Consider the following 12,654-nt stretch of genomic DNA (forward strand, 5'->3'; position numbering starts at 1 on the left):
TGCCTCTGCATTATTAGTCCGGGCCTCTGGATTGTTCCAGTAACTTAACCACTATGCTACTAAACCCCTGTTTAGTGCCCAACATACAATCCCGCTATTCCTCAATAATCCCAATAATTTATTTTTAAAAAAATGAAATTTAAATGGTGCATTGTTGCTCCAGCACTGTGCCGCACCTTGGAAAGACCTGCCTATGTCCCCATGTTGCCTTTGCCCCACCCTTAGTCATACTTTTTCCCTGGTTCCTGTTAGAGGCATGTTACCATAGAGGAAAAGAATTGAGTTTGAGTCCCTGAGGCTACACTTGCACGTTTCCTGTTGGGATTAAAGACAGTATTTCTTTTAACAATCATAGAATCTTACAGCACAAAAGGAGGCCATTTGGGCCATCATGGAAGAGCTGTCTAATTAGTCCCACTTCCCTGCTCTTTCCCCATCGCCCTGAAAATTTCTCACCTTCAAGAATTTATCCAGTTCTCTTTTGAAAGCTACTATTAAATCTGCTTCCACCATACGAACATGGGAAGAGGAGTAGCCCATTTAGCCCCTCAAATCTGTTCCTTTGCTAATCTGTGACATAATTCCATATACCCACCTTTGTCCCATATCCCTTAATCTCTTTGGTTAACAAAAATCTTATCAATCTCATTTCAAATTAACAGTTGATCTGGCATCAAATGCTGCTTGCAGAAGAGAGTTCCAACCTTCTACCGCCCTTGGTGTTTCCTAACTTCACTCCTGAAAGGCCTGGCTCTAATTTTGAGGCTATGTCCCCCAATCCTATACTCACCAATCAGAGGGTAGATAGAAACTATTTTTAATCAGTTCCTATTAATAACTTCAATCAAATCACCCTTTCAGGCAGTGTATTCCAGATTGTAGTAACTCACTGCATAAAAAAACATTGTCTCCTCATGGGAACGGGTTGTCTACCATGTACTTGGGACTTGGAAAAAAGGAGAGGAAATGTCATTTTTAAAAATTCAGGCTATTTTAATTAGGTTAAAATGCTGGCTTATTAATTTCCAAAAGAAAGCCTCAAAATGTCACTCAAAGTTCTTTGAAAATGCTATAACATTAACAACGTTGCATTTATTTTTTAACTATTATTTTTAGGAACCTTTTCAGATTGGTATCTATTGGGCCAGTACAAACACTGTACACAAATCTACAGCAATCCGGCTTGTGCATGATGTCACATCCCCCAAGTGGAAGGATTATTCCATCACTGATGTCATTACGCTGGATGAGGAAGGGATTGCTGATGCAGATGTAAAACTTGGAACCTTTCCAGATCATCAGAAGGTCTGTTTGCAATAACTGAACTTTTATTTACACCTGTGAGAACGTTTGGAAAGCAGCCTAGGCAGTTTTCTGTTGGGACCTTAGTACAGTATCCGAAACTGTAAGCAAAAGCTCCTTTTCCCCATGGCTATAGGAAGAAAATTTGCTCTAGATGTTGCATCCACTTCTTGCCAGCTCCTACTGGTGCTTGTATTTCTAAGAGTGTCCCACTGCATGATCTCCCAGAAACACTGCACTTTTTATGTGACAAATTGGTGGATTTTTGTTTGTTATAAATACTTTCTTACTTCATGGTTACATTCCTAGGAATATAGGAACAAGAGTGGGCCATTCAGCTGCTCAAGCCTGTTTCACCATTCAGTTAGATCATGGCCTGTTTATATCTTGACTCCATTTATCTGCCTTGGTTCTGTAACCCTTAATACCCTTGCCTGACAAAAATCAATCAATCTCAGTTTTGAAGTGTTCAGTTGACCCTCCAGCCTCAACTGTTTTTGGGGTCAAAATTTTCAGATTCCACTGCCCTTTGTGTGAAGCAGTGTTTCCTGACATCACCCCTGAATGGCTTAGCTCTAACTTTAAAGTCATGCTACTTTATTTTGGATTCCCCCACCAGAGGAAATAGTTTTATTGTCTTTAATCATCTTAAAAACCCCAATTCAATAACCCCTTAACCTTCTATACTCAGAGAAATACAAGCCTAGTTTATGCAACCTATCTTTGTAATTCAATCCATTTAGCCTCGTTATAGAATAATCTAGAGATTTAACCAGAGCTCTATACAACTGTAGCATAACTTCCACCCCCTTGAGTTAAAACCCAATATTCCATTAGCCTTTGAAATTATTTTTTGTACCTGTCCACGAGCACTTAGTGGTTTCTGTACTTGGATCCCTGAATCCCTCTGCTCCTCCTTAGTTCCTAGCTTCTCACCAGTTTGTAAATGCGCTTATTATTTATTAGGTCCAAGGTGGATGACCTCACAACAGACTTTCTTCATCTGAAAAAAATAGGAAAGCAAATTTGGTATAATCTGCATTCAGCAGACCTAACTGATTACATTGCTTCTCCATAAGCTATTTAAACAATATCACACCTCCCTCACATACGCATTGCCCCCTTTTATTTCCTGTTTCACAGAGGCTTTCTTCTCTTCTTCCCTAAAACCCTTTTTCTATTTTGAGGCACTTTACCCCCCTACTGTCGCTCTGTTCACAGAAGCACTCTACACTTTCACAGGCACATTCTCTTCCCTCCACATTCATCCATCAGAAGCTTGCACATTTGCCAGCCCAGATGCTGATATGTGTACATATTTCCTTGTAATACATACGCTCCTGTTCTCCCCTAAAATCTTTGATGTGCAATAAAATATTACATCAGAGTAAATCACCTCAACAATGTGATGGGTTGTCATTCCAATGTTAAGACACTGGTATACTCAGAATGATTACTACATTTTAATTTCATTCAATGTTGCCATTGCTCCAGCATTCGTGGCCGTACCTTCAGTTTCTCTTTATTTACTCTATCTAAACCCTTCATGATTTTAAACATCGCTATCAAATCTCCTCTTAGCCTTCTTTGCTCTAAGGAGAACAACCCCAGCTTCTTCTGTCTAATCATGTAATCTCGAATCCCTGGAACTATTCTAGTAAATTGTTTGGTAGCCTCTCCAAAGCCTTCATGTCCTTCCTAAAGTGTGGAGTCCAGATTTGGGCACAATACTCCAGCTGGGGATGAACTAGTGTCTTATATAGGTTTACTATAACTTCCTGGCTTTTGTACATTATGCCTCTTTATAAAGCTCAGGAATCTATATGCTTTATTAACTGCTTTGTTAACCTGTCCTGCCATCTTCAAAGATTTGTGCTCACACCACAATACACATTCCTCTCACCACTGTACACCTTCCTCACATCACTATACACCTTCCTCACATCACTATACACCTTCCTCACACCACTGTACACCTTCCTCACACCACTATACACATTCCTCACACTACTGTACACCTTCCTCACACCACTTTACATCTTCCTCACACCACTGTACACCTTCCTTACACCACTGTATATCACCTTCCCTAAATGAGGCCTCTACTTTAAGAACAATAGCTATTATGTCACCGTTCTCTCACAAGGTAAGATGCACGTTAACTTAACCCCCTACATTACCAATAACTTCAGAAGTTAGTGATTATCGTTGGCTGCATTACCCGCCCCGCCCCCCACCTTGTTAAAGATATTGAAATGTAATTGATGACTAAAAGTAAAACATGTGATAAATATAACTAATGTTTCATAAGTAAGATGCATAAAGCAAGGTAAGCATTCTATGTTGAATTAGACCACAGACTGAGCTTGCTATGTTTTCATAACTAACGCTGTATGAAATTATATGACAGCAGTAAACCATGAATGGGAGTTATTTACGTATTTCCTTTTTTATGCTGCAAATACCAAGGAACATCAATGCCAAGGTCAATGGAAGACAGTGAGTGTCTATAAGTGCCTTATGTTTTGATTGCAAAGCTGCTTGCTCCGTAACAACAGCGACTACACTTCAAGAGTCGTCCATTGGCTGTGAAGTGCTTTGAGGCATCCCGAAGATGGAAGTGATGTTATGTAAAAGCAAACTCGTTCTTTTTGTTTCTGTCTATTTTGCTGATATGTTCTTTGTGCTCTGCAGCTTTGTCAGTTCTGCATATCTTCAGTGGTGCGACATGGGATTCAGATCCTTTTGATTGAGGACAAGACAGTTATAATCAACACCACTGATCACAAAATTTACTATCGACCTATGCTGATCTTCCCAGAACAAGCAACTCTAAAGGAGGTACAAGTTACAGAAATCACTTTATATAATTACTGTCTTTTCTTGCTCAAATCTATGCCTAAACATGTACATTTAATTCAACTTATGAGTTTATGATGACGGTCACGAGAATTATACAGCATTGAGTTTTTGGCTGATAAGTCTATGTTTACATTTTATTTTGTATGGCATTCACACAAACTTCCTGTTGAGTATTATATTGGTCTCTGTTACAGTTTCTGAGGAAAGGAAAGTAATCCAGGGGCCGCATGCCATTGTCTAGTCACACTTCATAGCAGTGACCAGGAGTAGGGCATCTCTTAGACTTTTGTTAGGCAGGCGTATTAAGGGTTACGGAATCAAGGCAGGTAGATGGAGTTAGGTATAAGTTCAGCCATGATCTAATTCCAAAGTATTACCAAGTGTTTACAGCACAGAAACTAGTTTATGCCAGTCTTTATGCTCCACATGAAACTCCTCCTATCCCATTCCTCTAACTCCATCAGCTTATCCTTCTATTTCTTTCTCTCTCATGTGCTTATCAAGCATCCCCTTAAATCAAATATGCAATTCACCTCACCTATTCCCTGTGGTAGCGAGTTCCACATTTTAGCCATTCTCTGGGTAAAGAAGTTTCTCCTGAGTTTTCTATTGGATTTATTAGTGACTTTCTTATATTTGTGGCTGCAAGTTCTGGTCTCACCTGCAAGTGGAAGTGTATTTTCTGCATCTATCCTATCCAACTCTTCCTTAAATCTTGAAGACCTCTGTCCAATCACCCCTCAGTCTTCTCTTTTCTAACTGAATGGCAAAGTAAGCTTGAGGGGCTGAATGAGCTGCTGCCGTTCCTATGTTCCTATCTCATGAAATTTCTATAGTTTGGACCTGTCCAAGCAAGCAAATGGACTGGGTACAGGGAAAGAGCATGAATTAGCAGAATTGCAGCAAAGTATTCCAGCAAACCAAGTTATTGCATACATCTGTACCAGTTGTTTCTCATTTGAAATGATAGTCATTTTTGCGTGTGCATTTGGCTTCAACTTCTTAACTACTCAACAATAGATGCTGAGAAGCTGGACAGTCTAAAACTAAGCATTATGATCTCAGGATAAGGGGTCGGCTATTTAGGGCTTTGATTAGGATAAATTTCTTCACTCAGAGGGTTGTGAATCTTTAGAATTTTCTAGCTCATTGGGCTATGGATGCTCAGTCATTGAGTATATTTAAGAATAAGATCGATAGATTTTTGGGCACTAAGATATTTAAGAGGTATGTGGATAGGACAGGAAAGTGGAGTTCAGGTAGAAAATCAGCTATGATCATATTAAATGGCAGACACAATCTAAAGGCCCTGTTTTGTACTCCTACCTCTATTTCTTATGATCTTATGTTCTAACAAGTGCTTACATGAGAGTCTGCAGTAAGGATGTGGGTCTTTTTCTTTTCTTTCCTTTGTCATGACCAAGTATTGTTGATTGATTTTTTATAAATCCTGTTCGATGACTGGAGAATGGTAGACAGTGGTGTTCCACAAGGGTCAGTGCAAGTACCACTGCTTATTTTCTATATGCAAATGACTTGGATCTTGGCATACAGAGTAGAATTTCAAAATTTGCCAATGATACCAAACTTGGGAGGAGTGGCAAACAGTGAGGATGATATGAACTGCATGCAACAGGACATAGATAAGCTAGCAGAATGGGCAGACAAGTGACAGATTGAATTTAATATAAACGAGTGTGAGGTGATGCATTTTGCAGAAGGGGTAGGCCAAGGCAATATAGACTTAATGGTACAGTTCTGAAGAATGGGCAGGAACAGAGGGACCTGGGGATGCATGTACATTGATCTTTGAAGGTGGCAGGACATATTGAGAGAGTGATTCGTAAAGCATATGGTGTCTTGAGCTTCATAAATAGAATTATTGAGAATAAAAGCAGGGAAATTATGTTGAATCTCTATAAAGCTCTGGTTAGGCCCCAACTAAGTAGTATCAAGAAAGAGGTAGCACATAAAAAAATTAATTGGATTGAAAGTTGATGAATCCCCTGGACTAGATGAGCTACATCCCAGAGTATTGAAGGAGGTGGCTACAGGGATAGTATATGCATTGGTCGTTATCTTTCAAAATTCTATCGACTCTGGAAGGATTCCTGCAGACTGGAAAGTAGCAAAGGTAACTGCACTATTTAAGAAGGGAGCAAGAGAGAAAACGGAGAACTACAGACCTGTTAGTTTGACGTCAGTAGTAGGGAAAATGTTAGAATCCATTATAAAGGACGAGAAACTAGTCACTTGGAAATAATGATATGATTCAACAGAATTAACATGGACTTGTGAAAGGGAAATCATGTTTGACAAACCTGTTGGTGTTTTTTGAGGATGATACCTATAGCATAGATAAAGGAGAACCAGTGGATTTGGTGTATTTGGATTTTCAGAAGGCTTTTGATAAGGTCCCATAGAGGAGGTTAGTAAACAAAATTAGAGCATGTGAATTGGGGGTAATACACAGGCTTGGACAGGCTAGGTGAATGGACAAGAACATGGCAGATGGAATATAATGTGAATAAGTGTGAAGTGATCCACTTTGGTAGAAAAAACAGAAAGGCAATGTATTTCTTAAACAGTAAGAGGTTGGGAAGTGTTGATGTCCAAAGAGACCTGGGTATCCCTGTTTATGAGTCACTAAAAGCCAGTATGCAGGTGCAGCAAGCAATTAAGAAGGCACGTGGCATGTTGGCCTTCATTGCAAGGGGATTTGAGTACAGGAGTAAAGATGTATTGCTGCAATGGTAAAAGCCTTGGTGAGACTGCACCTGGAGTATTGTGTAGAGTTTTGGTCTCTGAAGGAAGGATACACTTGCCGTAGAGGGAGTGCAACGGAGGTTCACCAGACTAATCCCTGGGATAGCGAGATTATTTTATGAGGAGAGATTGCAGAAACTGGGCCTGTATCCTATAGAGTTCCCAAGAATGAGAGGTGATCTCATTGAAAATTACAAAATTCTTACAGGGTGGATGTGGACAGGATGTTTCCCCTGGCTGGTGAGTCCAGAACAAGGGGACAGACACAGTCTCAGAATAAGGGGCAGACCATTTAAGACTGAGATGAGGAGGAATTTCTTTACTCAGAGGGTGGTGAATCTTTGGAATTCTCTATCCCAGAGGGCTGTGGAAGCTCAATCGTTGAGCGTGTTCTAGACAGAAATCGATAGATTTCTGGATACTAATCACATTAAGGGAAATGGGGATAGTGGGGAAAAATGGCATAGAGGTAGATGATCAGCCAGGATCTGTTTGAAGGGCAGAGCAGGCTCGACGGACCAAATGGCCTACTCCTGCTCCTATATCCTATGAACTAGAATATTGTGTCCAGTTCTGGTCACCACACTTTAGGAAGGATGTGAGGGTCCTTGAGAGGGTGCAGAGGAGATTTACCAGAATGGTTCCAGGGATGGGAAATTTTAGTTACAAGGTCAGGTTGGAAAAGCTGGGGTTGTTCTCATTGGAGCAGAGGAGATTGAGGGGAGGTTTGATAGTGGTGTACAAGATTATTACAGGTAAGACAAGGAAAAACTGTTCCCATTAACTAATGGCACAGGGACTAGGGGGCACAAATTGAAGGATTTGGGCAAGAGATGCAGAGAACCCTGGATGTTGCTCAGGTCTTGCTGCATCTGGACACGGCCTGCTTCAGTATCTGAGGAGTCACGAATGGTGCTGAACATTGTGCAATCATCAGCGAATATCCCCACTTCTGGCATTATGCTTGAAGGAAGGTCATTGATGAAGCAGCTGAAGATGGATGGGCCTAGTACACCACCTTGAGGAACTCCTTGCAGTGATGTTTAAAAAGAGCAGAGACAGCGAGAAAGAAGGAGACTGAGTGAGACCAGCAGTGTTTAAAAAGAGCAGCGGCAGCGGGAAAGAAGGAGACCGAGTGAGACCAGCGGTGTTTAAAAAGAGCAGCGGCAGCGGGAAAGAAGGAGACCGAGTGAGACCGGCAGTGTTTAAAAAGAGCAGCGACAACGCGCCTGGGTTTTGAAAAAAAAAGCCAACAGTGACATCACAGGAGAGCTGTAAGGTGATTGGTGAGTAGCAGCTGTTAGAATATCTTTTAAAAAAAAAGGGGAAGTTTTTTTTTGTTGATAATAAAACCTCTGGTGGTAAGGTGAGTACTACTAAATTGTTTTTTTTTAAGGACTTTAGATTGGAGTGGGTAGAACAAGGCCCCTAGTATAATTAGTATTTTTCAATTAAGGGAGTAACTAATTAACCTAAGGGTAAGTCCTGGCAGGAGAGCTCAGCCCCGTGATATGCTCCTCCTGCGCTATGTGGGAAATCAGGGAAGCTTCCAGTGTCCCTGATGAACATGTGTGCAGGAAGTGTGTCCATCTGCAGCTACTGGCTACCCGCATTACGGAGCTGGTGCTGCGGGTGGATTCACTGTGGAGCGTCCGCGATACTGAGGAATTCGTGGATAGCACGTTTAGTGAGTTGGTCACACTGGTAATGGCTGCACAGGCAGAAAAGAGATGGGCGTTCACCAGACGGAGTAGTAGGCGCAGGCAGGTAGTGCAGGAGTCCCCTGTGGCCATCCCCCTCTCAACCAGATATACCACTTTGGATACTGTTGGGGGGATGACCTCCCAGGGGAATGCAGCAACAGCCAGGTTTGTGGCATCACGGAGGGCTCTGCTGCACAGCAGGGGAGGAAAAGGGTTGGAAGAGCTATAGTGATAGGGGATTCTATCGTAAGGGGTGCAGATAGGTGTTTCTGTGGCCACAAACGATACTCCAGGATGGTATGTTGCCTCCCTGTGCTAGGGTCAAGGATGTCTCGAAGCGGCTGCAGGACATTCTGAAAGGGGAGGGTGAGCAGCCAGAGGTCGTGGTCCATATTGGTACTAACAACATAGGCAGGAAAAGAGATGAGGTCCTGCAAAGTGAATATAGGGAGTTAGGCAGAAGGTTAAAAAGCAGGACCTCTAGGGTTGTAATCTCAGGATTGTTCCCTGTGCCGCATGCTAGTGTGGGTAGGAATAGGAGGATTAGGCAAATGAATGCGTGGCTGAAGAGCTGGTGTAGGTGGAAGGGCTTCAGCTACTTGGATCATTGGGATCTCTTCTGGTGCAGAGGTGACTTGTACAAGAAGGACGGGGTTGCATCTAAACTGGAGGGGGACCAATATCCTTGCGGGGAGGTTTGCTAGCACTGCTCGGGAGGATTTAAACTAGTCTTGCAGGGGGGTGGGACCCAAAGTAGTAGTCTCTCAGATGAGATAGTTGAGGCAAACGTAGAGGTTAAAGCAAGCAAGTCCAGTAGGCAGGCCGGGCAGGGGCAGGACAGGGAGCGTGGAAGGTCTGGTAGGCTAAACTGCGTTTACTTTAATGCAAGAAGCCTTACAGGTAAGGCAGATGAACTCAGAGCATGGATTGGTCCATGGGATTGTGATATTATAGCTATTACGGAAACATGGTTGAGGGATGGGCAGGACTGGCGGTTCAATGTTCCGGGGTACTGATCTTTCTGGCGTGACAGAGGTGGAGGTAAGAGAGGAGGGGGAGTTGCACTATTGATTAGGGAGGACGTCACGGCAGTACTTAGAGAGGATATCCCGGGAGGAATGTCCAGCAAGGCCAAATGGGTAGAACTTAGAAATAAGAGAGGGGTGATCACTTTGATGGGATTATACTATAGGCCCCCCAATAGTCAGAGGGAAGTGGGGGAGCATATATGTAGGGAAAGCACAGATAGGTGTAGGAATTATAGGGTTGTAATAGTAGGTGATTTTAACTTCCCTAATATTGACTGGATCTGCCTTAGTGCTAAGGGATCAGATGGGGAAGAATTTGTTAAGTGTGTCCAGGATAGTTTTCTGAAGCAGTATGTGGATGGCCCTACTAGAGAAGGGGCTACACTCGACTTCCTCTCAGGAAATGAGGATGGGCAGGTGGTTGATGTGTCCGTGGGGGAGCACTTTGGGACCAGTGACCATAACTCTACGAGCTTCAAGATAGTTATGGAAAAGGATAGGACTGGTCCTCAGGTTGAAGTCCTAAATGGGGGGAAGGCTAATTTCGATGGCATCAGACAGGAACTCTCAAAAGTTGAATGGGAGAGGCTGTTTACAGGTAAAGGGACGTCTGGCAAGTGGGAGGCTTTCAAAAGTGAGATAGGAAGAGTTCAGGGCCGGCATGTTCCTGTTAGATGGAAGGGCAAGACTGGCAAGTTTAGGGAACCTTGGTTGACAAGGGATATTGAGGGTCTGGTCAGGACAAAGAAGGAGGCATATGTCAGGTATAGGCAGCTGGGATCGAGCGAGTTCCTCGAGGAGCATAGGGGATATATGACTACACTTAAGAAGGAAATTAGGAGGGCGAAAAGGGGCCATGAGATTTCCCTGGCAGATAAGATAAAGGAGAATCCTAAAAGATTCTATAAGTATATTAAGAGTAAAAGGGTAGCTAGGGAGAGAGTAGGTCCCCTTAATGATCAGTGTGGCAATCTATGTGTGGAGTCACGGGAAATGGGCAAGGTCTTAAATGAATATTTCTCGTCTGTATGTACCGTGGAGAAGGTCATGGAAGCTAATGAGTTCAAGGGAGGGAACACCGATATCCTGGAGCATATCAACATTACAAAGGAGGAAGTGTTGGAGGTTTTGAAGAGCATTAAGGTGGATAAATCCCCAGGGCCTGACCAGGTGTATCCTAGGATGCTATGGGAAGCAAGGGAGGAGATTGCTGGGGCCCTGGCAGAGATTTTTGTATCATCGTTAGCCACAGGTGAGGTACCGGAAGACTGGAGGATAGCTAATGTTGTGCCTTTATTTAAGAAGGGCAGCAGGGATAAGCCAGGGAACTACAGGCCGGTGAGCCTTATATCAGTGGTGGGAAAGTTATTGGAAGGGATTCTGAGAGACAGGATTTATATGCATCTGGAAAGGCATGGTCTGATTCGGGATAGTCAGCATGGCTTTGTGCGTGGGAAATCATGTCTCACGAATTTGATTGAGTTTTTCGAGGAGGTGACCAAGAGGATTGACGAGGGCAGGGCGATGGATGTCGTCTACATGGACTTTAGCAAGGCCTTTGACAAGGTCCCGCATGGTAGGCTGGTCCAGAAGGTTCGAACACATGGGATCCAGTGTGAGCTAGCAAATTGGATACAAAATTGGCTTGGTGATAGGAGGCAGAGGGTGGGAGTGGAGGGTTGTTTTTCAGATTGGAGGCCGGTGACCAGTGATGTGCCGCAGGGATCGGTGCTGGGCCCGCTGTTGTTTGTCATATATATTAATGACTTGGATGTGAATGTAAGGGGCATGATTAGTAAGTTTGCAGATGACACCAAAATTGGTGGTATCGTGGACAGTGAAGAAGGTTGTCTAAGGTTACAACAGGATATAGATCAACTGGGAAAGTGGGCAAGGGCGTGGCAAATGGAATTTAATGCAGACAAGTGTGAAGTGATGCATTTTGGGAAGTTAAACCAGGGCAGGACATATACAGTGAATGGCAGGGCCCTCGGGAGTGTTGTTGAGCAGAGAGACCTTGGGGTGCAAGTTCATAGTTCCCTGAAAGCGGCAACACAGGTAGACAGGGTGGTGAGGAAGGCGTATGGCATGCTTGCCTTCATTGGCCGAGGCATTGAGTACAAGAGTTGGGACGTCATGTTACAGTTGTACATAACGTTGGTTAGACAGCATTTGGATTACTGTGTGCAGTTCTGGTCCCCGCACTGCAGGAAAGATGTGATTAAGCTAGAGAGGGTGCAGAAAAGATTCACAAGGATGTTGCCTGGTTTGGAGGGCTTGAGTTATAAAGAGAGATTGGATATGCTGGGTCTGTTTTCCCTGGAGCGAAGGAGGCTGAGAGGGGACATGATAGAGGTATATAAAATTATCGGAAGCATAGATAGGGTAGATGGCTAGAGTCTGTTTCCTGTGGTAGGGGTGACTAAAACTAGAGGGCACAGATTTAAGGTGAGAGGGAGGAGGTTTAAAGGGGATCAAAGGGGTAAATTTTTCACACAAAGAATAGTGGGTATCTAGAATGAACTAACGGCCTGAGGAGGTGGTGGAGGCAGGAACAGTAGCGACATTTAAGAGGCATCTGGACAGGTACTTGAATGAGCAAGGCATAGAGGGATGTGGAATTAATGCAGGCAGGTGGGATTAGTACAGATAGGCATTATGGTTGGCATGGACGCGGTGGACCGAAGGGCCTGTTTCTATGCTGTACGACTCTATGACTATGTCCTGGAGCTGAGATGATTGACCTCCAACAACGATAACCGTCTTCCTTTGCGCTAGGTATGACTCCAACCAGTGGAGAGTTTTCCCCCTGATTCCCATTGACTCCATTTTTTCTAGGGCTCCTTGATGCCATACTGGGTCAAATGCTGTCTTGATGTCAACTCTCACCTCACCTCCTGAGTTCAGCTCTTTTGTCCATGTTTGAACCAAGGCTGTAATGAGGTCAGGAGCTGAGTGGGCCTGGAAGAACCCAAACTGAGCACCATTGAGCA

General features: G+C 43.4%; 1 protein-coding gene across 9 annotated transcripts in view; it reads left to right on the top strand.

The window, feature by feature from the left end:
• Positions 1-12,654, top strand: part of LOC137369760 (intermembrane lipid transfer protein VPS13B-like) — a 1,379,747-nt gene that overhangs the window by 1,277,565 nt on the left and 89,528 nt on the right. For all 9 annotated transcript variants that reach the window (XM_068031169.1, XM_068031166.1, XM_068031168.1 and 6 more), the window contains 2 exons: positions 1,117-1,305; positions 3,997-4,143. In XM_068031169.1, the coding sequence (XP_067887270.1) occupies positions 1,117-1,305; positions 3,997-4,143 (336 nt within the window). The remainder of the gene's footprint in view (positions 1-1,116; positions 1,306-3,996; positions 4,144-12,654) is intronic.

Source organism: Heterodontus francisci, chromosome 5, assembly GCF_036365525.1.
Source record: "Heterodontus francisci isolate sHetFra1 chromosome 5, sHetFra1.hap1, whole genome shotgun sequence".
Lineage (NCBI taxonomy): Eukaryota > Metazoa > Chordata > Chondrichthyes > Heterodontiformes > Heterodontidae > Heterodontus > Heterodontus francisci.